Here is a 26,276-nt window from a genome sequence, read left to right as displayed (position 1 = left end):
CTGCTTCAAAGAGGCTGCTCCTGGGGCAGAAACGGATCAGAATAATTTCCTCCAGGGCTTGGGGGCTGGTATCAGCTGCTGGTGTCAATGAACCGGAACCTGTCATTTCTTGGCAAGATTTAAAAAAGACCAGCAGAGCTAGCTTTTAAAAATCTGGCTTGTCAACTTAAATTTCAAACTCATTTTACCTCTGCCTGCATTAAATTACCGTGGCTCCCACAATCCAGTTTACCAGCCTGATGCAATTTCACTTCATCATGTGCCTTATTTACAAACTCTTGATTACAAACAGCACTTCTTAAAGCTGAGTCCTTCACCACAACTCAAAAGAGAAGTTAACAGTCTGCACTTTTCACCATCCCATTGGCTTATTCACATACACTTTTTTAAGTGTTATCATTTTTTAAATTATATTTTCAACTCGGGAAAGAGGTATGATGGTCAGAAAAAGAAAGTTTGAAATGCAACTTTGAAAGCAGTGAAAATAACCACAAAGCTCTGCAGTCCAGGGTTGAGATGGGCACACATGAGCCCTGAGAAGGTCCCTGAGCAGGAACCGGAGAGAAGGCACAGTCTGAGCTCAGTGCCAACCGTTCTGAAAACCAAGGATGCGCTCAGAAGCTTAGAATGGTTTCAATTACTGCAAAGCAGCAAAAAGGACACCACTGATCAGAGTGTCCTTTGAGTGAGAAACTGTAAGAAAGCAGGATTCTGAAAAATCCACCCGGCTCAAATTGAAGCTTCCTTCTAGAGCAGTTTCAGAATTAAAACTTGACCGTTGAAGGAAAAGGAGGTGTATTAAAAGAACAACTGTTGAAGCCATGGGCTATAGATAGAAACGAATCTGTCTGGGGTGAAAGAGGACAGCCAAACTGAACAGGTTGGCCTCAGGAAATGGAAATATTAACAACAGTTAATACTTACTGAGTATTTTCTTTGTGTCTACCACTGTGCTAAGTGCTCTTAATCATTCAATCCACATAACGTTACCTTATAAATTGCTCATTATGTTGGCTCACTGTTCCCATTTTAAATATGAGGAAATTGAGGCTCCCAAAGAGAGAGTAAATAACTTGTCCAAGGACCCAGAGCTAAAAAAGTGGCAAAGCCAGGATTCAAACCCAGGCCACCTGATTCCAGAACACAGGCACTTAACTGTTGGAATGATGCTGACTTTAGCATCCTCAAAAGACCCACTTACAAAACAGACAGCTACTTCATTTTCATCCTCTTTAGAGCTGTGGAATCTGAAATGTTAATGTTTTCATCATTTACTGATTATTTATAATTACTGTGCCTTTATGTTATTTTCATTTGCACAGTGACTGCTGATAAAATACAGGATGAACTTTCATCAAGATTGTGCTTGTTTTCTAGAAAGCATGCTATCAATTGGAAAAAGTTGATGGAGAGATAGACAGATGGGGTCAAGACTCTGACAAAGAAGCCCAAGAAGTGCCAGCTCACATCCAGGCACCGTCCCCAACATCTCTCGCTGCAGACGGCTGACATCAGAGGGTTTACTTCTCAGTTTCCTTCATGGAATAGTTGAACGGCAAAGTGCCAGCGAAAAAAACAAAACAGAACAAAAACAGTATCTCATCAAGTTTACAATGACAAGAGGAAAAACTAAAACTTGGCTCCGCTGTTCATAGGTGAATTTGTGCTCAGGCAGGGCAAGTCGCTGGTCTGAGTTTGTGTGATATGGGTGGAAATTTTTTTTTTAATAGGAATGGGGGAAAAAAAGATAGTTTGACAAAGGGTAACTCACAAACACAGCTTAGTAGATTTTTTTCAAAGTTAAATGTTTTCAGTCCACAACGGGGAAAACCATCAGTAGCTTACTGCACGTAGGCATCCAACAACGGCTGCCTAAGTACCAGGAGGGCTCAGTGCTCGCCCCTCGCCAAACCACCAATGCCTGCAAAGGACACATTATTCTGAGAGATGGCTGGTCTTGAAAGAGGCGCAGAAGTGCTTTAAAAAAGGGAGGAACTGGGTACAGAGCACTAAGGAGGCAGAGGCGGGCAGGAGTCTGAGCAGCAGACAGGAGGAGCAGGATGAGGGCGCCTCAGGGCAGAGGCCACTGCAAAACAGATCTGTCTGGAGACTGAGCCCGGGGCCAAACCCCAGGTGAGGAGGGACACTAGCCCACGGGGCCCAGACCCTGAAAAAAGAACTGAAGCGGTCCAGCTGATGGGCACACCTGGCTATAGCCAGAGCAAAAACAGTTTGTCCCTGCAGGAAAGTTTCTCAAACTCCCAATTTCAGTCCACAGGACTGACTAAGACTGAACCATATGCTCACAGATGACAGGTCACCAAATACATAAGAAAGCAATCATAATGACAGTCACAAACTACATATTGAGTCCACAGATTACATATTTGGGGCGTGGGGGGAGTAATTAGGTTTATTTATTTAATGGAGGTGCTGGGGATTGAACCCAGGACCTCATGCCTGCTAGGCATGTGCTCTACCACTGAGCTACACCCTCCCCCTACATATTTAGATTTTTAAGAACTGCAGATACTAGAATCATCAGATACAGAATATGGAATAGCTATGTGTGTAATATTTAAAGAAATAAAAGGTACAGCCACAAAGATCACCAATGAGAGAATGTTAAGAATAAATAGGTAAGTTTGAAAACACACTGTGGAGCTTTTACAAATCAAACATAAAATTGTTAAAATCAAAACTCCAGCAGGGAGAGGCAAGATAGGGGGAGGGGATTCAGAGGTACAAACTACTAAGTATAAAATAAATAAGGATACACAGCATAACACAGAGAATATAGTCAATATTTTATACTAACTATAAATGGAATGTAACTTTTAATAACTGTGAATCACTACATTGTCCACCAGATACTTATATAATATCGTGGATCAACTATACCCCAATAAAAATACATTAAAAAAGGAAACTTCAAAAACAGGTTAAACATCAAATCAGACAGTTAAAGAGAGAGAATTACTACCCCGGAGGATATATATACAAATATTTTTTACTTATGTGACCACATTACTGCAATTAAGATCAAATTTGAGGCGAGGAGGGCATAGCTCAGTGGTAGAGTGGGTGCTTAGCATACAGGAGGTCCCGGGTTCAATCCCCAGAACCACCACTTAATAAATAAACAAACAAACAAACCTAATTATTTATTCCAACCAAAAAAAAAAATCAAGTTTGAAAATTGAAGAGTGTTGAGCAAAGTGATTATGAATTGTCCTGTTAGTTCATTTACACATAAAAAAAATTATAGTACTAGTAGTTTAAAAAAATAAGAGGAAATTTATCTTTCTTTACTGGAAAAATCTTTTGATAAGTAATTCCAAGACGGTTATTCAAAGACCCTTTCTTCTGGGAAAAGACACAGGTGCTGTGCACGCATGGAGCCCAGTCCAGGAAGGATGCTCCAAAGACTTCAAACAGCGGCGGCTTCTGGAGAGGAAATTGCAGTTCCACAAGGCGGGAAAGAACCGAGCGTGGCTTATGCGCCCTGCACATTCTTTTGCAGCTTTTGGATTATTTACTGGTTGGATACAGTAATCTATTCGTGCAAAGGCATTTTTGAGTTTGGGGAAAATATAAAAAGACACAAGCTGCATGGCTTTACAACAGGAAGATATCCCTAAGGAAAAATTTAAGAACAAAAGCCTAAAATTATTGGGCAATGTATTGGCCTGGACATCTTTCCTCAGAAAATTCCCTGTATATAACAGATGTGGCGCCACAGAAAATGGTTGTTTCCATATATTTACGTGAGGCGAAGATCTGGGGAAATTTGGGGCACTGAGACAAAGACAATGAAACATTTGAATTTGATATACCAGATGACTTCATTTTAAGCTAACTTTCAGAAATCATCAGGCGACATCAAATTGTGGAGGTTTATTTAGCACGGGTCCCCATCCACTCTTCTGCTGCAAGGGTAATTTCCAGAAAAAGCTGGAGAAGACAGACAAAGGGATTCTGACAGAGCAGACAGAACGTATATTTTGATTTGACTTGTCAAGAGATACCATAGACCAGAGCTGCTCCTTAAATATGGTTTCTTACCCCAAAAAACAGGAAAGAAGAAACTGTATGATAAATAGAACGTTCCTCCATTGGTTGAATTCAGTAGCCTATCAACAAAAAGAAAGAAAATTAAGGTTTAGATGAAGAATATTGGTTTTAACACTCAGAACATTTTAGTACAGGAATCAGTTTCCCAAACAGAAAAAAAAAAAAAATTCAAGAATCCTAGGAAATACCAGCCATGTGACATTGGACAAATGACTTTTCCTCCCTGAATCTCAGGTTCGTTGTACAAAATGGGGATTACTTTTTTTAAAAACTTCCTCAAAAGGTCGGTGTGAGGATTCCATGAAGTTGTTTGGAACCTTGCAGGTGGCAAGCACAGAATGATACCTATTCTTGCTGTGGCTATCATTAAATCTTTAATAATTCATTAAATAGTAAAAACAAAATGTTTTAATTTCATAAAGTCAGGGTAAGGTTTACTTTTCATAAATAATCTTAGAATAAAGTTTATTATAAAATTAATAATGTTGGCAAGACAAAGAAAACTTTAAGTTCATAAACTGTTTTTAAGAATTTGCAAATGCTTAGAAAGTATTATGAACAAATAAATTATTGCCTATTTATAAAGCAATCAAGAAACTGGGATAGACAGAGGTTTCTGGAGTGGGGAGGGTATAGCTCAAGTGGTAGAGCGCATGCTTAGCATGCATGAGGTCCTGGGTTCAATCCTCAGTACCTCCTCTAAAAATAAATAAACCTAATTACCTCCCCCTCTGCCAAAATAAACTAATTAAATACAACAAAAAATAAAGCTAATTTGAAAAAAAAAAGTGTGCAAGCAAATATTAAAAGAAAAAAGACTCGGTTTCTGCTCTTAAAGTCTACCTGAGAAAATAAAATGAACCCTCTGGCAGCGACAGGTAACAATAAAAAAGAGTATCTGATTCATGATTTTTCCCTTGCCTGCACCCAAAAATGATTTTAAGGTGACTCAAGACTACATAAGAGCATGTGCTGAATAACATGATTAAATGTATGTTCTATTCACGTTCTATTAAGCAATACTTTGTTAGCCAAGTTTCAGTAACTTTATATATTTAAAGCTACTTGAATCTTTCTTGAGTTTATAATTCAAATTTTTAGGCCAACTGAAATGGAATTCTCTTCTCTGACTGGTACAACCTTGTCCCACGTTACTGTCATTGTCTCATTAGTAATACTCTGCCCACCTCCCTATGAAAAAGATACTCATTAAATATGGATACTTGCCAAAACCTGTTGATGGGTACATGGGGTTTGTTACATTGTTCTTTCTGCTTCTCAACAGGTTTGAAAGTTCCCATCATAAAACTTTTCTTTTTAACGCTTACTTGTGAAAGAAAAACATATAATAAATATCTTCAACCAATCAAAGTCAGAAAGCATGCAAGACGCTTTATGCCAAGGCAGTCAAAACTCAAAACCGAACACACTATGGAAAACACTCTGAAAAGATAAATAAAATTGGGAATAAGAGAAAAGCCACACAGCCTCAACTTCAGACCAAAGGGAGGAAAACATTTATTTAACTCAAAGGACTGGAAGTATTTCTGCAAATAGTAAATAAAAACTAGACATTCCTGATGCCACATGAAGCATGGAGGGCTGTGTAGTACTTTTCATAAAAATACTTGGATTCTTTGCCAACCTAAATTTTGACAGATTTTAGTTTTATTTTGTTCTTTAATAATGATGAAGCTGTGCTGGTGGCATTTTTAAAAATCATGTAGCATGCTGTAGTTGGCTTTATTCCTTTGATAACTATGTAAGTTTAAAAAGCTAAAGATCTAATCTATTCTTAGAAACAATAATTAGTATACACATGTAAACTACAAAAAAGTGCAGTGTACTATATACATGTATTTACATGCAATATAATGTGTATGTGCATTGAACTGTAATAATTCTACTTAATAAAACTGAAAAAGGCAAAAAGTCACGTAGCATGACATATCTTTGAAAACATACAAAATAATTAAAGATGAGTAACTATAAAGCACTTCCTTCTTTAGACTTACTTTGCTGTGAAAGTATGTTAGAATGTGAGTCTTTTTCATTCTGCATTCATGTGCTTATCAGAAAAAAAGTCCTATTAATTACCCCATTCGTCAACTGCAATACACCAAACGTACTTTGAATTTATTGCAGTGATTCAAATAACTAAAGTTAAGTTCACTCACTATTTTCCAGGGGCCTGATTTGTTCACCAGAGGAGCTGGCGCTCTGACTTTGTTAATCAGAAATCAAGTCAAGGTGTTGTTACCAGAGCTATTGACTGCAGGTCCAAGGTCCAGGAGTGAAGGCCCTGTACAGTGAGTCACACACACGAGTCTTAACCTCTGATCCCCTCCAGTCAACAGGGGGATGTGACTCATCAAAGTACTCCTTCCATTAACAATAGAAGTTAATATTTCACTCTTAACTCTTCAATCAACTTTCTATACAATGAAACCAAACTTGGTAAATAAAATGTAATTTTATGTTGCAGATGACACACCTAATTACCTAAGTTTGCTTCTTTCTTGTTTTTGGTTCGCAGTCTGAAATGGACTCAGCGTAGTTAAAAGTGACCAACTGAAAGTTCGTCCTGGTTCAACGAACACAGCGCAGAACAATATTGGTAGTGAAAAATCTGACCATTTTGCCCACAGAGTTTTTAAATCACTGATTACAGTCAGTGTCTCATCTCTTTTGGCATCTCTCGTAACACAACAGCTTAGAGTCGTTTTCCACTTTATGACTTTCGTTATTTTTGTCATTTTAGAGAAGGTCTTCTCTTATAAATCTATTCTATTTTTTTCTAATTAGAATTTTTCTCACAGATTTCTAAATCAATCTATATGTTTAGCTCTGATCCATCTGGAATTCCAGTGAATAATGATCATTACTGGGGCCCTAAGGTAACTATAGGAGCTTCTGTTTGAAATCTTAAGAGTCAAATCGAAGAGGTGACCCGAGGTAAGTATTGAGATATTCCAGCACCAAAAGCCAGAACACAAACACAATGAGCCTCCTAGAACACCTGGATTTAATAAAATAAACTAAATGCCAGGAATCTTGTACTTTCTAAGCTATAAGTGATAGGTTATGGTTTTTCACGTGTGAAGGAAAAGAAATGTTTTTCATAGACAAATTAAAAACCTGAGATTATAGCAGAGAATGTGTTCCCAGGGCCACAGCTCCTGGCCCTATCACTACTGTCCTTGGAATGTTATTTAAATTAGATTATTAAACCTAGTGCCCTAGATTCCTTGTCTATAAAATGGGAATATTAACAGTACCTTCTCCTCAGGCTATTGTGGAAATGCAATGAGATAGAATAATTTCTCGACAATTATTATTACTTGAGAAAGTATAATAATACTGCATGATCATCATTACAGGCAGGTGCCGACTTCTGCAAGCACCATGCTACATTTGTAAGTCAACGATTTGAATGCACAAATACATATTCCTACTGAAATACTGTTATAAATTATTAACACAAGACATCCAGTCGGTTTTACTCAAAAGATACCTGAAATTCAGTTTCTGGCCACTGTGCCGTTCGTAACGCTGTTCCTTACGGAGAAACGTGCTCTTAGTTACAATCGGCTGTTCTAAGACTCTAGGAGTTTCTAGATGTCTAATTCTAGAAACAAATACATTTCTGTAAAGCTGTTAAGTGCCAGAATCTCAGCACAGATCAACTCCAGTGACTTCAAAAGAAAAACTCATTTTTTATGATAATGAAATGAGACTGAGGCTCGTAATTTCACTTTACGTAAAGCTGCTGACGCTAAACTGAAAACTAAACGTTGTGTTTTTAGATACCCTGCCCTGTTCATTATTCCTGGAAACAGGCGGGGTGCTGGCTTAACCTTTCAGAATTCTGAAGTTATTCTGAAGTTATTTATCAACAGCGAGGCCCAGGTTCACACAATCAAAGCCCTTTATCAAAACTGGTGTTTCTTGGTGATGTTTTGATACAAACATACGGAGATGGATGTTTACCCCTGGGGACATTGCTGCTGAGCCTTTCCACTCTTCCCTTGCTCTGGGAAAGGAACCGTACAAGGGAGAAAGTATAGTTCTGAGAAAAAAGAAGCCCTGACATCTGCCCCAGGGGTCCCCAGGGGCCCACAGCCTTCTAAAGTCATTCAAATCCCTACACGGCTAGAAATGGGATTGACGCTCAGCCCGTGTGCACCACACAACCATGCCGACTGTTAAATATAGTGATATTGCCAAGTGGGGGGGTCAAAGGATGCTGCACGGGGCCCCTGTGAACCCTACCCCCAGCCCAGCAGTAAGAGAGTTAGTGCCCAGCGCAAGGCAGGGGAGGGGGGCGCTCTGTGGGAGACAATTTTGCCCCACAAGCCTTGTTTCTCACTCGAGCTCAAACATCTTCCTTAAGGCACAGGCAAAATTCTTAGTAGTGGTATGTCTGGCAACTTTCTGAAGAACCAGAGTTTGGCAAGAGCCAGCGCTCTTCATGGTGGTCGTTCAGGATGTAGTGGGGTGAACGTTCACCCCTTCTAACCCCATCCCCCCTCAGCCCCGCTGGGCCTCCCATCCTTCCACTGATTTACCATTTTATTTGTCTCTGACGGGTGTGCAGCAGATAGGGTGAACAGGGCAAATACCAAAAGAACAAGACCATCTCAAAATTCAAACGTAGATCCATGGCAAATGCCGTGATGTCTGGGATTTACTTAAAAATATTCCGGGGGGAGAAAAGTGAGGGCAGATGGGGCTAGATGAAATAAGAATGGCAAATGCCAGTAAGTGTTAAAGCTGTGTGATGGGTACATGAGAGCTCATTAAATTATTCGCTCTACTTTGTGTGTATGTTTCCAAATGTCCACAATAAAGGTAACAGATAAATAAATACCACTTTTTTAAACTACCAAAATCCTCTTCTGAGTTAATTAGCTTTCCCAGAGTCCCCACACCAGCAAAGGGGACAAGTGAGACTCAAACTGGGATTTTTATTTTTGCTGTTTTCCGAAAAGTTTCAAGCCCAGAGCTCTTTCGACTGCTTCCTGCTACTTCCCACAGGTCTAAAGGTAAATGCCAATGAAAGGACAGTGCCAAAGACGTTGAGCCTGGAGGGAAGGGGGCAGGGCACGGCCATTCAAAGAATGACACAGCAATTAACACCAAGACGGAGGAAAATTCAACCCCCAGTAGACCTTGAGGTCCAAGATGGCGGGAGATCTGACTTCCAGTAGACCTTGAGCTCATTACACACTCATTGTAATATATTAACGTGGTCAATGGCACTCCCACAGGTGCCGTGACAGTTCCAAGGCTGAGCGTAAAGGGTCAAATAAGCGGAAGTAGTTGGAATAACCCTCCCACTTGTTAGCATATGAAGTTACTGAGCCCATAAGAACTGACAACCCCCATGCCTCGTGGCCTTTCTCACCTTCTGAAACAGCCTGTAGTCTACGGAGTGTGCATCTCTCTAAATAAATCTACCTTTACTCAACTGTGGCTCGCTCTTGGATTCTTTCCTGCGAGAAGCCCAGGACCCCCCCCCTTGAAGGCGGGGCGCGTCCCAGGGGCTCAGCCGCGACCTGGGACACGGCCCTCCTCTCGCCCCGCATTCATTTTCCGGTATCAGTATCACTGGGGATAGCAAACAGCTTGCTTCCGTGTAATCCTAGCTACCTTTACACACTTTCGATTTCAGTGAGTCCTACCTGTTAAATGTTAAAATTTTTAAAGGCTGCTAGGAATGCAGTGCCTGTCATCCGCTCACCTGTTGAAGGTCTCCAGTGGACACGCTGATGATGAGAGTTGGGATAATCATGAAGCAGGCGTTGTAGAAAAGCACTCCATATTTACCTAACTCCTGCAAAAACCAAGAAAACTCCCCTCAGTTTTAGAAATATGAAGCATCAGACTCCCCGGGGCCACTTACTTAGTGTTTTCCCCTGAAGCCATTGACACAACCGCGTGCTCAGGCAGTCAGAATAAATATTCTGGGGGGAGGGTACAGCTCAAGGGTGGAGTGCGTGCCTAGCATATACAAGGTCCTAGGTTCAATCCTCAGTACCTCCATTAAAATAGAGAAATAAAAACCTAATTGCCTCCCCCCAAAATAAAATTAGAAAAAAAATTGTTTAAATATATACATCCTGAACAGCTCTGTACTGGAATATTTTCAGCACGTTTCTGATGTAAAATGCTGCATTTCAAGTATAAAACATTTGTTTTATCAAAAAAAAACAGACTAAAATGGATGGAGATGGATGGACGCTGATGGACTCTGAGGTTCCACCCATCTCTAACATTGAATAGCATGCTATTCAAAATGGGAAATCTGGTACAAAATAAATAACATTAAAAATGTTCATATAAAAAGAGCTCCTTAAAAACATCTGCTCTTTCTTTTAAGGGAACAGCAGGGTTGAAACACCAGGTATCCTGTTTTTCAATCTTGCATAAATTTACTTTTCATTAAAAGAGTCTACACCCCCATTTTCCATAAAGGATGACATATTGTGAGTCTCAAAAGGCAGCAAACCCAGTTTTGTAAAATAGCCCATCATTAAAAAACAAATGGCAGCACAGAAAACAAAACAAAACAAAAACAGGGCAGATGAAAAACAGCTCATAGAAATAAGCCTGTCCGTCAGAGCCAACATCCTCGCTCAATACAAAGAACCTGGAACAAAGAAACATATGCCTGGCTCATCCTCTAGAGCTTCCGGAACAGCTGGGGAGGGGGGTGTGGGCTGGGAGCCCCGACATGGAGGCAGCCACACGGAAGGAAAGCTGGTCTACCCACTCCCCCCTCATGACTAGGACGGGACCTGACAAGTTACCCATTCCCATCCTCTCATTCATTCCACAGATCAGGAAACGGAGTTTTGGAGCAGTGAAGGTTCCAGGTCACAATACCCAGTCAGCATAACAAAACCCGTATCAGTCACCCACATCTCCAGACTCTCAAACTACAGTTACTTTCAGAATACCCTTAATTTCAATGTTGGTCACTAATGATGATGGTTAAAAAAAAATTCCAATTTTAATTTGCCTTTCAAAATAATCCCCCTTCTAGATATTATTCTGATTTTGCACCTTAAAAAGTGCCCTCTTTCCTTTCCTGTCTAATTTTCACCTAAAACTTTTGCAAGACGAGGAGTAACAAGAACCTATACAGACAAGATCATTGAAAAGAAATTAGTGACTTGTAGATCATAACATGTAACATATATCAGATGCCAGCTTTACAAGCTCATTCTATTCTTTTCATGTAATTTCAGGGGCCAGACGACAAAGCCAAAAAGCGAAGATCTGGTACCTTTGGGTCCATTTTCTGCTTGGTATAAACTCCATTCGCTGCTGTGAAGATATCATTCAGGAATACAAAAATATAGCCTTCCAAGTTAAAAGCAAGGTCAGAGCTGGAAGGGAGAACACAGAGGCATAGGATTATTCAGAAACTCACAACTTGGCCTCGGAGGCGGTCTGTTTCATCTTTCCCTAATCAAATCCATTTGTGATGCCAGCGACTACCTTTTCTCCAGCATATTGTCCCCATGTGGTTAACTCTTCTGCTTTGTCCCCAGACAAAAACAAAATCAGGCCAACAGGAGGCTTCAACTTAATCACGACAGCTTATAACCAGAGGGATGTTAACCATCTTCCTTTAACTGCGAAGCCCTTTCTTTTGCTAATTGATAAATCGGCATAGTAATTGGTGAGCCCTGCTTTTCATAGGAGAGTGATTTGTTCAACCCACCAGGTGGCTTTTCTTATTGTAATAAACAGCGCCATCCCCTGGGTACAGCCCAGCGGGGACAGCTGGGCAGTGACAGGGCAAGAGGGATCAAATGAGGAACTGACACCTCCATCTGGTCCCTAAACTGACGTTATCCGCCAGCACCTCCACTATCCTGTCCATCAAAACGGCAAGGCAGGGATCCACTCCTTCTCCGCAACCCCTCTAAGGCCCCCTTCTTCCTCTTCTTTGAAGCATCTTCTCTTCAATTTCCATTTTAAATAAATCCCACTAGTATAAAAATGTTTGGGGGGTATGGCAAAGCGGGGAGAAAGCGAGCAACACCAAAGCCTGAGTAATTCATCCACTTGCACTTGACCTTGCAAACAGTGCCACACCCTGTATATATAGTCAAGGAGGTTTACTCCACCCTCTTTGGGTGAGTGCCTGGGGGGCTGCGAATTAAACTGACGCTAGACAGAGTAACAGGAGAAAAAAATACAAATTATATTCAATATTTTACATGCACAGGAGTTCACAGAAAAATAAAACTCAAAGAAGTGGTGAGACTCTCGGGCTTATATATTGTTTTAGCAAAGAAGAGGATTTATACTTCAGGGAACAAACAGATTATGGGAAGGGGACTAGGAAACATATGGGGGAAATTAATGGAAGGGTTATTTTAATAAGGTTTGTTTATGCAGAGTCATCTCAATGCTTTCTGTCTCCAGTGATAAGAATTCCTTCCCTATTACTGATACAGGATGAGGGGACACCTTCACAAAGGGAAATTTATGGTCTATCTTAAGGCAGAAAAGGAGAGGGCAGAGAACTCTTCCCATATCTGTTGATTCTCAATTGCCTTCAACTCAAAATAACGTTCATGGCAAAGTGGCGTAATTTGGACTGGCTTATACTCATCCTCTTTAATATTAAAATAGGATGATTTCTAACCAAACAGAAGGAAACAGACAGGCAAAAGTTGCAACAAAATCTGAATGTAAATTAAACCAGATTTTGCTTGAGGCTTCCGCTGGCATTATTACCTACAAATATATTTGTGAGAATGTAAATTAATTTCACATCATCATGAATCAGAATTCTCTGGCTCAATCACAAAACATAAGGGTCTTCCAAATCTTGCCTACCCACATTTTTCTCAGTGTTAAGATAAGTCCCTAAAATGGCAAGGAACTGAATGAGGAAAATAGCCAGACTTCCAGAGGAATGCAAAGGAAATGCTGTTCCCCGAGGGGAATTCCTGGAGTCCTCAGGTCTCGCACTAGATGGAGCCGGGAATTCCCAACATCACATGTTCAGCCCAGTTGTGAAAACACAGAAGTTTGAGAAGAATTTACCTGTGTTTATAAATGGGAGCAGATTCAAGGCTAACCCTTGTGATTGTCATTCAGGACTGTTCACAGACACTCGATTTCAACTTTTGCAGCCCACGTGACTTGCTTTGGCAAATAAAATGTAAGAAGTAACACGTCACCTCTGGGGAAAAGCCTGAAGAGCTGGTGCACAACTCCCCACATGATGTCTTCCCTTCTGGATGAGTAAGGAGACCCCCCCTTGAGGCAGGGGATCCATCAGCCTGGGTCCCTGAGGAGCGACAATGAGCAGGGACCCCCCACAGCATCAACTGATGTTGGTTTGCATGTGGAGTGTGAGCAGAATGTACTTGGGATGTGAAACTACCAGGATGTAGGGGCTGTTTGTTACAGCAGCCTAAACTGGCTCATTCGACTGAGTCCGTTCTCCAGTTACTTGCATTTGGATGATTTAATATAAGTGAAAGCAAAGAAGGGTGTGGTCCCAGCTGGCCTGCAACTGAGAACTGCTTGTCACCCACAGGGATGTTATCCATTCTGTGGGTGCCAAGGATGGGGAAGGTTGAGAATTACCATTCCAAGCTGGCTCTTGGGTAAAAGTTAGATGCTTTGGGAAACACTATTTACCCTTTCAGCTCATGTGTTAAATATGGGCTGAATTCCTACTAACTACCCCTGGAAATGTGCCTGCAGACAGGCAGCACCTGAAGTGTCATTCCGCACCAAAGACTTACAGACATTTTTATAAACCCTTTTTTGTAAGTCTTCAATTGTCTCCAAGTCAGTGGTTGTCATCTTGAGCTCTAAGAAACTCAGAATAGAGAGGAGGCCCAGGGGAGACCCCCACACTTTTAACAGAGCACCTCCCTTTTTTAGCTACTTTACTCATGCAATTTCATTTGAACAAAAATCTTCATGACCAAAACAGGGTCTAAGGGCGGCTATATAATGTCTTGTCCATACTGGCGCCATACTGCTAGGTAGTTAGATAAGTGGGGGCACCGAACAGAAAGGTGGAGGAGAGGGAGGAGGGTCCAGAAGATGGCATGATGCCCACCTCCAGCATAAAGGGGCTTTACCTCCTGTAAGTGACTGCCAGCAAGAAACGGGTTAGAACCCAACAGTTGCAACTGCGCGGTGGCGAGAAGGACCAAACCAGACATGACCAGTGCTCACTGTAATATAATTAGCACTGCAGTTAGGCACCCACATGGGTTCTTCGGTGTGCACCATGGGTAAGGACATGTGCAAAGAGGACTAACATGACCAGGCATTCCAGGCACAAGAGCTGTCAATCAATCAAAAGACCTCCTCGAAACGGGGGTATAAGAGAAAGGGACAGAGAACACTGCTCTTCCTCCCTTGGGTCAGCCCACCGCCCATCCTTGGAGCTGTATTTTCCCTTTGTTAAATAAATCCTTTAAAATTTTTCTCTGCACAACGCTCCGTCTCCCATCTGAATTCTTATCTTTTGGGTTCGACAAGAACTGGGGTCTTTTCCCTTCCCCTCTGAGGGTAACAATACTAGAGGCATGAAACAGCGCTGAAACCAAAAAGGCCAGCTTTTAAGGGGGCTGAGCTCAGGCACAGCCAGAACTGGAGAAGAGGAAGTTACAGGCAAAAACACAAATAATAAACCCTGGTCTAGGTAAGGGACGAAACATGGTTATTACAATAATAAACATCGTTCTTACTGCTAATATCTGTCACCATCTGGCATGCTATATTTTTAAATCAATTTCTTTTGCTTATTATCTGTCTCCACCAAGTAGAATGCATGAAGGCAAGGATTCCTGTTGGTTTTGTTTAACTGCTGGATCCCTCAGCACCAGAATGATGCCTGGCATGCAGTTAATGCTCAAGGTGTTTTTGCTGAACTCGGCCACGAACCCCTGTAAACCCTAGTTTACTATTGATTCATTTAATTCTCACAATGACCCTATTACGTGGATGAAATTCCAATCTGCACTTCACCGTTGAAATAACTGGGGCGCAGGGAGGTTGAATAGCTTGTCCTTGGTTACACGGCTAGTAAGTGAGGAGATCGGAGTAAGATCCCGGACACCCTGGCTCTGTAGCCCACACCCTTCTTTCACTTGTAATTAATGATCCGGAATTCGTTTCTAAATGAGTTTCTGAAACGAGTTTAACCGAACCTCCTCCAGTCTTTGCTTTCTTCCCTTCATTCACGTAGGGTTTTCTTTTCTATTACAGTCATCCCTCAGTATCCGCGCGGGCCCGGTTCCAGGACCTCACACTGCCCCCCCGACACCTTCCACGTGCAGATACCCAGATCTGCAAATGCTCATAAATAAGACGGTGTAGTATTGGGTATAATTTACGTGCATCCTCTCAAGTACCTTAAATCATCTCTAGATTACAGATAATATCTGATTCAAGGTAAATGCTATGTAAATAGTTGCCAGCTCATGGCAAATCCCAGTTTTGCTTTTTGGAATTTTCTAGATTGTTTAAAAAAATATTTGGGATCCACAGTTGGTTGACTCCGCAGATGAGGAAGCCTCAGATACAAAGGGCCTCATTTATACTTTATATATGAAGAAACTGAAGCACAGAGAGGCTAAGAAACAGCTGATGGAGGCAGGGACAAGTTTCGAACCCAAGAAATGTAACTGCTCACACGCTTTAACCACCATGGTCTGAAAGGAGCCTGAGTGCTTGTCTTCAAATGCGAACTTGGAGTCGGATTACGGGTCAGGCATATTCATGAATATGTAGCAGTTGTGCACTGGTACTGGCTCATGTCCCAGACACATAAATACATTTCATGAGAGTCTTCCATCCTTGGAAATACTGACTGCTAAGGCATCACAGGGTGATAAAACAAATTGGCATACAAATCTGTTATTCTTAGTCAAATGTCTAAGAACTTTTCAAACTCTCTGCAAATTTTTTACATTGAAGACAAACATTCAGTAATAAAAGTACACAGTTCACTCCTTTTTATGAAGAAAAGCTGTACTAATTAATATCTTGTAATGCTTGCTCTCCGTCTGTATTCTCAGAAATGTTCTGGCCAACCTGGAACCCAGTTTGACTTTCACAGTAACACACTGGGATTCCACGAACATCCACAGATTTGCCTCTTGGCTGCTCAATTCAACGGCAGCCAGATGGAAAACGAAAAATGAGGATGGGGCTGGGCCCAATGTCAAAGACACAAAGAAGTCATTGAGCAGAAACAGTCCAAAGTCTTACCCAGCTGCTATGAAAGCACCAAGAATGATGGCAAAGACACTGATGATAATGTTCAAAGAATACTGTTTCCTGTAATAAAAAAATAATGGATGGACAGATAGGTAGATAAACAGATAAGGAAGGGAGGAAGGGGAGGAGAGAAAAAATACAGGTTATATTTTTACATAAACGGAACATAGACATTGTTAAGTTTTACAGCTGAAAAATCTAGTGGACAATGTGCTTTTTGTAAAGAGACAGTTAAAGTATCTGTAAGTGGATTAGTAAATCAGAGCAAAGTTCCTTTAATTCTTAAGTAGTCGTCTTAATCGAATTATAAACATATTTCTCTGTTCTCACCAGAGATGCTGGTAGGTCCAGTCAGTATGTATTTTTATCAAGCATCCAAAGATTAAGATAAAATTTAATAATAGCACAACTTAAAACATTGGGCCACCATCCAAATTTCATTGCTAAATAATCTTCATGGCAAAATCAGGAATCACCTTTTTGGATGTCAGCTTGAGTATCTTTATGAGAACATTATAAACCGACATTATAAAAATTAATTCATTCCAATGTTACTATAATTACTGCCTCATAATGAACTTCCCTGATTTTCTGTACTTTGGGGTGGTTGTTTTTTTTATAATTTTCTACCACACACATTTGTCTAATATAAAATTACAACTTAAAAACTACTCATTACATTCTTAGGGAATCATGGAAACAGGAAATTGTGTTTCAGTGAGTAAACCATTTGTCTTTAAGCTATTCAATTCAATTCAGCAATTCAGTTCAACTATTTGGAAAGATGATTAGATGTTGAGAATTTGCTACGTAAAAATAACGTGCGGGTGGAGAGAGAGGACACAGAAATAGAGGAAAAGTGAAAATCACCCGAGTATGATGGTTTCCAGGAGCAGAGTGAGTGGAATGGTAAATTTCCTGAGCACAGTGAACATCGGCAGGCTGTCAGGAAAAGATTCAAGCATCATAATATCAGACACCAAATATTTGTTTTTAATGTTTTACATTTTTAATTAAGTCCACTAATTTTCCAAATTAAATATAAAGAATTAACCTTAACTCTCACATATGCCACTAATAAGTCACATTAAATAACAAAAAAAATGGAGATTTAATAACTTCATGCTACTTTTACTAATTAGCAATTCAAAACATCATACTATTCAACTAGTACAAGGAATGTGCTGAAACTACAAAGATTGTGCTAAAAGATCACATGCAATGTGACAAATCAAGTTGGGACTGTGAATCAACAGTCATTAATGGTCTGAACCTTGCACCTAATAATGTCTTGATGGGAAACTGATCCAAAGGAAAGGGAAAAACCATTTGCACAAATATGTTCATTTCAGTAGTGTCTGGGAAAAACATGAGAAACAACCCAAGTATCAGATAACAAGGCAATGATTAAATAAATTATGATAAATCCATCTGAGGGAACATTATACATTAACTCCAGAATATAAAACTTTCCCACTCTTGGAAAATGACTATTAAATAAATCAAGGAGGATGCAAAACTGTATAGAGTCTATAACTGTAATAAGACACATTCTGTATGCAGAAAAAGACTGAAAGTGAATATTTAAAATACTATGTTAGAGGATAAAGTTGTAGGTGATTTTTTTTCCCCAAAACTATATAATGAGGCTACATTTGCTGTGTTTTAAAAATACTGTGAACCTTTCACCCGCTCTCAAAACCCAGAAATTCCAGGACACAGCTCAGTGCACAGCCACAGACTCCCAGGGCTGGAAGCGCCTCCATCTGCTTCCAGAGTGACCCTGAGAAGATGGTGACCTGGGGAAGAGAAGTCAGAACCATGGTGGTGGGGAGGCAGCTCTTCCTGACCAGACCTGAGGAGGGGTTTCACACTGCAACCAGAGAACAGGTGCAGAAAGAATTCTCAGGAACTTCATATCCAGACTTAAAGATGTCTTATGAGACTAGTTGGGACTGTCTTTTTCAAAGCCAGCCAGCCCCCAGAAAAGTTGAATTATATTTCACTGGAATTCAAAAAGTATTTTTAGGTGATGCCTTTTAAAAGCAGATAAGGATACTTAATGGTGAAAAGCTGAATGTTCTCCCGTTAAAATTAGGAATAATACCAGGACGTTCACTCTCACCACTATGTCTGCTCACCTTTGTACATGAGGTTCTAGAAGGGCAATTGAGTCCAAAAAAAAAAAAAAAAAACATGCAGTTTGGAAAAAAGAACAGAAATAAAGTTCTCTACTTTCAGCTGATATATATATATATATATATATATCTCCTAAGGAATCCATTAAAAAGTTATTAGAACTAATGAATTAGGTAACTGTGCAGAAAACAAAGTGAATATACAAAAATCAATTATACTGCTATGCACTAGCAGTGAGAAATCCAATAAGGAAATGAACAATTCCATTTATGATAGCATCAAAAAGAACATAATTCTTAGGACTAACTTAACAAAAGCAGTGTAAGAATTATACACTACAAACTACAAAATATCATTAAAAGATGAAAGAAAATTAAATGGGAAAATACTCCATGTTTATGGATCAGAGGCTTCAAGGTGTTAAAATGGATGCACTTCCCAAATAAATCTATGGCTTCAACACAATCCCTATCAAAATGTCAGCTGTCTTGTTCCCCCCAGAAATTGACAAAACTGATTCTAAAATCAACGTGGAAGTGTAAGAAAACCAGAAAGCCAGAACAATCTTGAAAAAGAAGAACAAAGTTGGAGGAACTTACAACAATTTCAAAACTTACAACAAAGTTACAATTACCAGTATTATCTAGTACGGGTTAAGAGTAAACATTTAATCAAAGGAGTAAGATTGAGAATCAAGAAATAAATGTTTACAATTATGGTCAATTAATTTTGAACAACAATGTTAAGACAATAACAACGGGAAAGAACAGTCTTTTCAATAAATACTGAAACAACTAAACATTCACATGCAAAAGAGTGAATCTGGATCCCTACCTCACACTATATACAAAAAAAATTATCTCCAAATATGTCAAAGACCTAAACGCAGGAGCTAAAACTATAAGACTCTTAGAAGAAAGAACAGGATTAAATCTTCAAGATCTTGAGTTAGGCAAAGTTTTCTTAGATGCAATGACAAAAGCACAAGCAACAAAAGAAAAAAATTGATATATCAGACTTCATCAAAATGTAAGACTTTTATAGATGGATAAACAAAATGTGATAGATACAAACAACAGAATATTACTCAGCCTTAGTAAGGACTGAAATTCTGATACGTGCTACAACATGGATGAAACTGGAAAACATTATGCTAACCAAAACAAACCAAAGAGGACAAATGTTGCATGATTCTATTTGTATGAAATACTAGATTAGGCAAATTCATAGAGATAGTAAGTAAAATAGAGCTTACCAGGGCTGGGGGGGGGGAAGGGGAAATGGGACATTATTGTTTAGTGAGCACAGAATTTCTGTTTGGGATCATGAAAATTTTCTGATAATGGATAGTGGTGATAGTTGCTCAAGGTCATAAATATACTTAATGCCACTAAAATGTACACTTAAAATGGTTAAAATGGTGAGTTTTATGTTATATATATTTTGCTATGATTTTAAAATACTTTAAATGGTTGAAATCGTAACTTTTAGGTTATGTATATTTCATCTCAATCATTGATTAAAGTTTTAAAAACTTAAACTTCTGTGCTTCAAAGTACACCACTGAGAGCAAAAAGACACTCCACAGAATAGGAGAAAATTTTGCAGTCATATATATAATAAGGGACCTGTAGCTAGAAATACATATAAAGACTTAAAACTCAATAATTAAAAAGATAAAGAACCCTATTAAAAACAGGCAAAGGATCTGAATAGACATTCCTCCACAGAAGCAGGATAAATGGCCAACAAGCACATGAAGAGAAGCCCTTAAGTCATCAAGGAAATGCAAATCAAAACCACACTGAGATACCACTTCACAACCACCAGAATAGCTATAATCAAAAAGGCAGACAATAAAAATTTGGCAAGAAGGTACAGAAACTGTAACCCTCATGCATTGCTGGTGGGAATGTAAAATGGCGCAGACACTTTGGAGAACAGTCTGGCAGTACCTCAAAATGGTAAAGACAGAATGGCCATACGACCCCAGCAATCCTTCTTCTAGGTATGGATCCAATCAGTAGAAATCTCAGTCTTCCACTTTATCAGGCCAAATCCAGGGAGTCATCTCTGCCTCTCATACTCTACATTTTATTCATCAGGATACTGCGTAAGCCCTTCCTTCCAGATATATCCAGTACCCAGACTGTGGCCTCAGCCTCACACTGTAAATAACCAGGGGATTCTTGGAGAAATGGCAGGAAAAGTCCAGGATAAACCTAGGACATCACGTGCCAGAATGCAAGGAAATAAAGACTACTCAGGCCCTAGAACATAGGGCCCAACTCAAAGAGGCTCCCACTGGCCAGAGACAATTTGAACATCAAGAGAATTATTTATATAGTGAGTTAAAACATCAAGTAAATGAAAGAAATAGATCAGTGGAACAGAATAGACAGCCCAGAAATAAACCCACACAAATATCGTCAACAGACCTTTGACAAAGGAGCAAATGTAATTCAATGGAGAAAAACTAGTCTTTTTAACACATGGTCCTCAGACAACTCGACATCTACATGCGAAAACTGAATCTAGACACAGGCCTTATGCCTTTCACAAAAATGAACTTCAAAATGGATCGTACACCTAAGTGTGAAAGGTAAACTATAAAACTTCTGGAAGATAATGTAGGAGAAATTCCAGATGACCTTGGGTTTGGCGATAAGTTTCTAGATGCAACACCGAAAGCACGATCCGTGAAAGTAAACAATGTTAGTGGCACTTCATTACAATGTAAACTTCTGCTCTGTTAAAAGAATGAAAAGACAAGCCATAGACAGAGGAAGTATTTGCAAAATGTGTATCGCATAAAGGACTTGTTTCAAATACACGAAAAATGCATGCGTTCATCACGAAGTATAAAAAACAAAACAAACAACAACTCGCCAATGAAGGCGACAGGACACTAATTTGTTACTCTGAACATTTATAAATAAAGCTTTTATCCTGCTTTTCCTGTGTGAAATGGTGAATGAAAGTCTGTATACACTGAAGAAGTTTAGACAATAAATACAGAAGAAAATCATCATTTTTCAATTTGTAATGAAGTAATAGATCTAGACAATGATCATAATAGATGCTAAAATCATTAGGTGAAAGATCGACGGGGAACGTTCTAAAGAAGAGACCAGACAGACCCCTTCAATCATTATAAGTGGAACTGATCACTTACATATCACTAAAAGTGGGATAAAACATTATGTGCCCCATGAGGTGATGCAGTAGAAAGAATCCAGCATCAACAATACATTGATCTTGCCTGAGAAACTGAATCTGAATCCGATCAAGTCTCTAGAATCAACTATCGGTTTATGAAAAATATGAAGGATAGAGGAACACACTACATGATAGCGCATATAAGCAATCTTCCTTCCTTCCTCCTCAGTCTCATTTGCTGGTCCCCCCCCCATCCTCCCAGAGAGCCCCCATGGCACCCAAGAAGCCCTCATCTTGCCTGTTCTGCTCTGCATGTAGAACACTGCTAAGAAAGATGCTTCTAAGATCACTAAAATGAAGACCTCATCTGCAAGGGGGAGACCCCCAGTGCAACAGCTGGGCAGCTTCCAGAGTTAACTGAAGCCACCCCCCACCAGTGCAGGTGAACTCAGAGACAGGCCAAGAGGATCCGTGGCAACACAGCAAGAGAACCTACCACAGGATGCTTTAATACAAATTTGAGATAATTAAGGAAAATGGATTGTCCTAATCCTAGCAGGAAACCACAAAGCAACTAAAGCATATAACTAAAACTAGCACTGCACATTTTGTTTCACAACCACCACAATCTGTCTTTCCAAACAAGGGTGAACAGCGAAAGGCCTAATTTCACAATTGTCGGTGTCACATGTCCTTTCTCCTTCTGGTCTACCGCCCACCTGCCTCTTCTTTACTCTCCTGTGCAAACAGGTTTTCCTCCACTTCTGTTACCCTTTGCACAAACCTCATTTTCTCATTATTCACGTCTTCATCATACAGTTGATGACCCTAATATGTGTTCATTAGGGTACATATTTCACATCATGTTTTCCAATTTATAGGATGGTTTGGTCTTTGTACATTTCCATTTTCATTTTACAGTAACTTTTAACAAAGGCTGTCCAAGGACCATAAAATAAATGCAAATGCCAATTTCAGAAGTATACAGCACACACTTGAAAAAAATGTGTTTGTTTTTCCCGGTACCAAATCTGATAGCATATTCCTGCTTTTATAAGACTGTGATGAAACCAAAAGTTATACAGAACCATATTCATATAAATGAATCTTTCTGGATAAACCATACCGTCTCTATCTTGATTTCTACAAATCTCACATTCTATCTTCAGGCTTAAACATGAAGTAAAAAATCAGCTTTTTAAGACTTCTAAAGCATTATCAGATTAAATTCAAAACTCCACCTTATTTTCTTAAGTTATGAAATATTATTGTCTTCTATGTGCAGCCCAAGCAATCCGGAAAAATCAAACTTGGTCTTTGTGACACTAAAAGCAAACAAGTAAGAATGTCTGATCAACCATCACCCTGCACTCTACCTTAATTTACTTGTGCTTGATAATCCACTTATGTGGTTTCCAACGTAGAGGAGAGGCAGAGGAAACAGCTTCAATTAAAAAAAAGAAAGAATATTTGGTTAGAATTCCAATATCATATTTCCCTTCATACATAAAACCAGTGACATTCACTCCCCATCACTAAATAAATCATCCTGAGTTCCTTTCCTTGCAATGACTGTGAATTTTCCATAATCTAGAACATATCACGAGTTTTACCATATGATCAAAAAATAGGTAGGCAATGATAATCCATAATCATGGTGGTGAGGGTTGGGGGGAGCTGGACAGAAACTGAAACTTCGACCTTGCCCAAATTAGTAGACTATTTCCCTAAAAGAATGCTCTGAACAAACCCTTCTCTTGAGTGGCGACCCCTAGCTTGCTGATGACTTTAGGCGTGACTTTCAGAAGGCCTGTGAAAAGGTGTGCAAATTTCTGTTATTTACTCATATATGCGCTGCTCCTGACAAAGGCAAAGGTTCATATCTCTCACTGAAATGTCATACAGTTGGTGACACTTTCACAAAGTTGTGTACACCAGCCACACTACTTTGGAGTTAAGCCTAGAATAATTAAATATCTCCCAAGGTCAAACAACGTACCCTGTACTTGAACTAGGTTTACAGAGCTTTGAGCTCCTGAATGGTTTTCTGATTGTTTAGAGAAACAGTGTTCAGAACGTACTGAAGAAAGACCTAGTCTTCCATAAGTGAAAAAATACACATATCCCTTCATAAGGTCATACTTTTTAAGAACTTTTTAACTGATACAATACTCCATAGTGATCAAGGTGAATCCAACATTTCTTTTTCCACTAAAAAGACATTAAGCATGCAACTCAGATACGATATCCCTTGACAGATTTTTAAGTACTATGTGCCATTTACCAAAAAAAGCTATAGAATTTTATTAGGAAATTTGCTCAAGAAAGGTAAGCAAGATAATAGATCCAGGAGCCTCCCCTTTATTCATCAACCTTCTGGTTAACAACCTACAACTAACTCAGCAATGACACGGCTGGTGATATTACAACTTTAAAGGGTCTTAGGCACTGAAAGAATCAGCTCCCATTTCCATATCTAATTCAAAATAAAAACAATACTGACTTCTACTTTCTGGCAACTATGTGCTAAGTTATTTGTGCCAATTCCCCCACTGAAAGCAATTAAAAATGCTAGATAAAATAACTTAAAACCTTCCTAAATACATGAAAGCGTGGAGAAGGTGGTGGGGAATTCATAGGCCAAAACTAAAGGGAGAACAGAAACCCAGAGAGAAGCAATGGAAGCCAGAGGACAGCAGAATTGCATCTTTGAAGTTCTGCCAAAATAAAATAATAACCCCCAACAAGAACGTCTTCAAAAACAAAGGAAAAATTTTTATCTTTTTTCAGACAAATGAAAACTAAGAGAATTTAAGCAGACCATTAGAAAGTCAGTGCTAACGAAGGTACTGCAATCCAGGAGGAAAGTAGAAAGTGTGAGATCCAAGAAGGAAAGGAAAACAGAGGAAGCAGAAAATATGTATAGACACTTAAATATAAATGGTAAATATAAATGGACATTTCTTTTTTTAAAGAAATGAAAAGTGTTTTATGAGATCTAAATAGAGTTTTAAGAGAATGAAGCTGAACATCTCTTTCCCGGCCACCGGCTGCCAGAAACTCATTGAAGTGGACGATGAACGCAAACTTCGTACCTTTTATGAGAAGCGCATGGCCACAGAAGTTGCTGCTGACGCTTTAGGTGAAGAATGGAAGGGTTATGTGGTCCGAATCAGTGGTGGGAACGACAAACAAGGTTTCCCCATGAAGCAGGGTGTTTTGACCCATGGCCGAGTCCGCCTGCTACTGAGTAAGGGGCACTCCTGTTACAGGCCAAGGAGGACTGGAGAAAGAAAGCGCAAATCTGTACGGGGCTGTATTGTGGATGCCAATCTGAGTGTTCTCAATTTGGTCATCGTGAAAAAAGGGGAGAAGGATATTCCTGGACTCACTGATACTACCGTGCCTCGTCGCCTGGGGCCCAAAAGAGCTAGCAGAATCCGCAAACTTTTCAACCTCTCTAAAGAAGATGATGTTCGCCAGTATGTTGTGAGAAAGCCCCTCAACAAAGAAGGTAAGAAACCTAGGACCAAAGCTCCCAAGATTCAGCGTCTTGTTACCCCACGTGTTCTGCAACACAAACGTCGGCGTATTGCTCTGAAGAAACAGTGTACTAAGAAGAACAAAGAAGAGGCTGCAGAATATGTTAAACTTTTGGCTAAGAGGATGAAGGAGGCCAAAGAAAAACGCCAGGAACAGATTGCCAAGAGACGGAGGCTGTCCTCTTTGAGAGCTTCTACCTCTAAGTCTGAATCCAGTCAAAAATGAGATGTTCTAAGAGTAACAAATAAATAAGATCAGATATCCAAAAAAAATAAATAAATAAAATAAAAAAAAATAGAGTTTTAAAGTACTTAGTAGCAAGAGCATATAAGTTGGGTGGAGAGGTAGAGGGAGTGAAGTGGTAAGTGGAGTCTTTGCATTGTTGAAAGGGAGGATACATTTATTAATTCAGCTTTACAATTTGCTAAGTTAGATATGCCTGTTGTGAATTCCAGGGCAACACTGAAAGAATTAAAACAGAAGGGGTCCATCTCATATAATTAAACACTTTAATTCGCCGGAAAGATTTAGCTAATTTAAAATTTTAGGCACCTAATAATAAGCTTCAAAATACATAAAACAAAAACAAAACAAAAAACAGACAGAAATACCAAGAGAAACTGACAAATCCATCATCAGAGATAATGGCTGTAACAATATCTCCCTTCTCACATACTCTTAAAATGTGACTTTGACACTCCCTTCCATCCAGAGGTAGGGTCTATGCCCCTTCCTCTTAAAATTGGATGGGACTGTTTTGACTAATAGGGTACAGATGAAATGATGCTATGTGACCTCTGAGGCTAAGTCATAAAAAGCAATGCAATTTTGACCTTGCTTTCTAGAACCCTCATCCTTGAAGACTTAAGCCATCATGCAATCATTCTGACTCCCCAGAGCCTGCCATTTTGTAAGCAAGGCCAAACTAGCCTACATCGTTGATCACATGGAGAGGCCAGAAATTACTGGAAGAGAGAGATGTGTGACTAGTCCCCAGATGCGCTAATCAGCCCCAACTCCATTTTTTCAGCCCTGCCATTGTTCATCTACAACAAAATTCTGAAAAACAGTACATCTTTTATCTACAA

General features: G+C 39.6%; 2 protein-coding genes across 6 annotated transcripts in view; one reads left to right on the top strand and one right to left on the bottom strand.

Moving 5' to 3' along the window:
- Nucleotides 1–26,276, bottom strand: part of SLC35D2 (solute carrier family 35 member D2) — a 45,899-nt gene that overhangs the window by 6,526 nt on the left and 13,097 nt on the right. For all 5 annotated transcript variants that reach the window (XM_072959154.1, XM_072959155.1, XM_072959157.1 and 2 more), the window contains 6 exons: nucleotides 23,022–23,089; nucleotides 17,218–17,289; nucleotides 16,339–16,407; nucleotides 11,366–11,468; nucleotides 9,818–9,910; nucleotides 4,066–4,133 (listed from right to left, as the gene is read on the bottom strand). In XM_072959154.1, the coding sequence (XP_072815255.1) occupies nucleotides 4,066–4,133; nucleotides 9,818–9,910; nucleotides 11,366–11,468; nucleotides 16,339–16,407; nucleotides 17,218–17,289; nucleotides 23,022–23,089 (473 nt within the window). The remainder of the gene's footprint in view (nucleotides 1–4,065; nucleotides 4,134–9,817; nucleotides 9,911–11,365; nucleotides 11,469–16,338; nucleotides 16,408–17,217; nucleotides 17,290–23,021; nucleotides 23,090–26,276) is intronic.
- On the top strand, nucleotides 24,664–25,449 carry LOC102545651 (small ribosomal subunit protein eS6-like). The gene has a single exon (XM_072959147.1). It carries the CDS (start codon nucleotides 24,664–24,666, stop codon nucleotides 25,411–25,413), a length of 750 nt encoding a protein of 249 aa, XP_072815248.1. The 3' UTR covers nucleotides 25,414–25,449.

Source organism: Vicugna pacos, chromosome 4 (assembly GCF_048564905.1).
Source record: "Vicugna pacos chromosome 4, VicPac4, whole genome shotgun sequence".
Classification (NCBI taxonomy): Eukaryota; Metazoa; Chordata; class Mammalia; order Artiodactyla; family Camelidae; genus Vicugna; species Vicugna pacos.
Note: the sequence above shows the minus strand (reverse complement) of the source record. Positions and strands in the feature narration are given on the sequence as shown.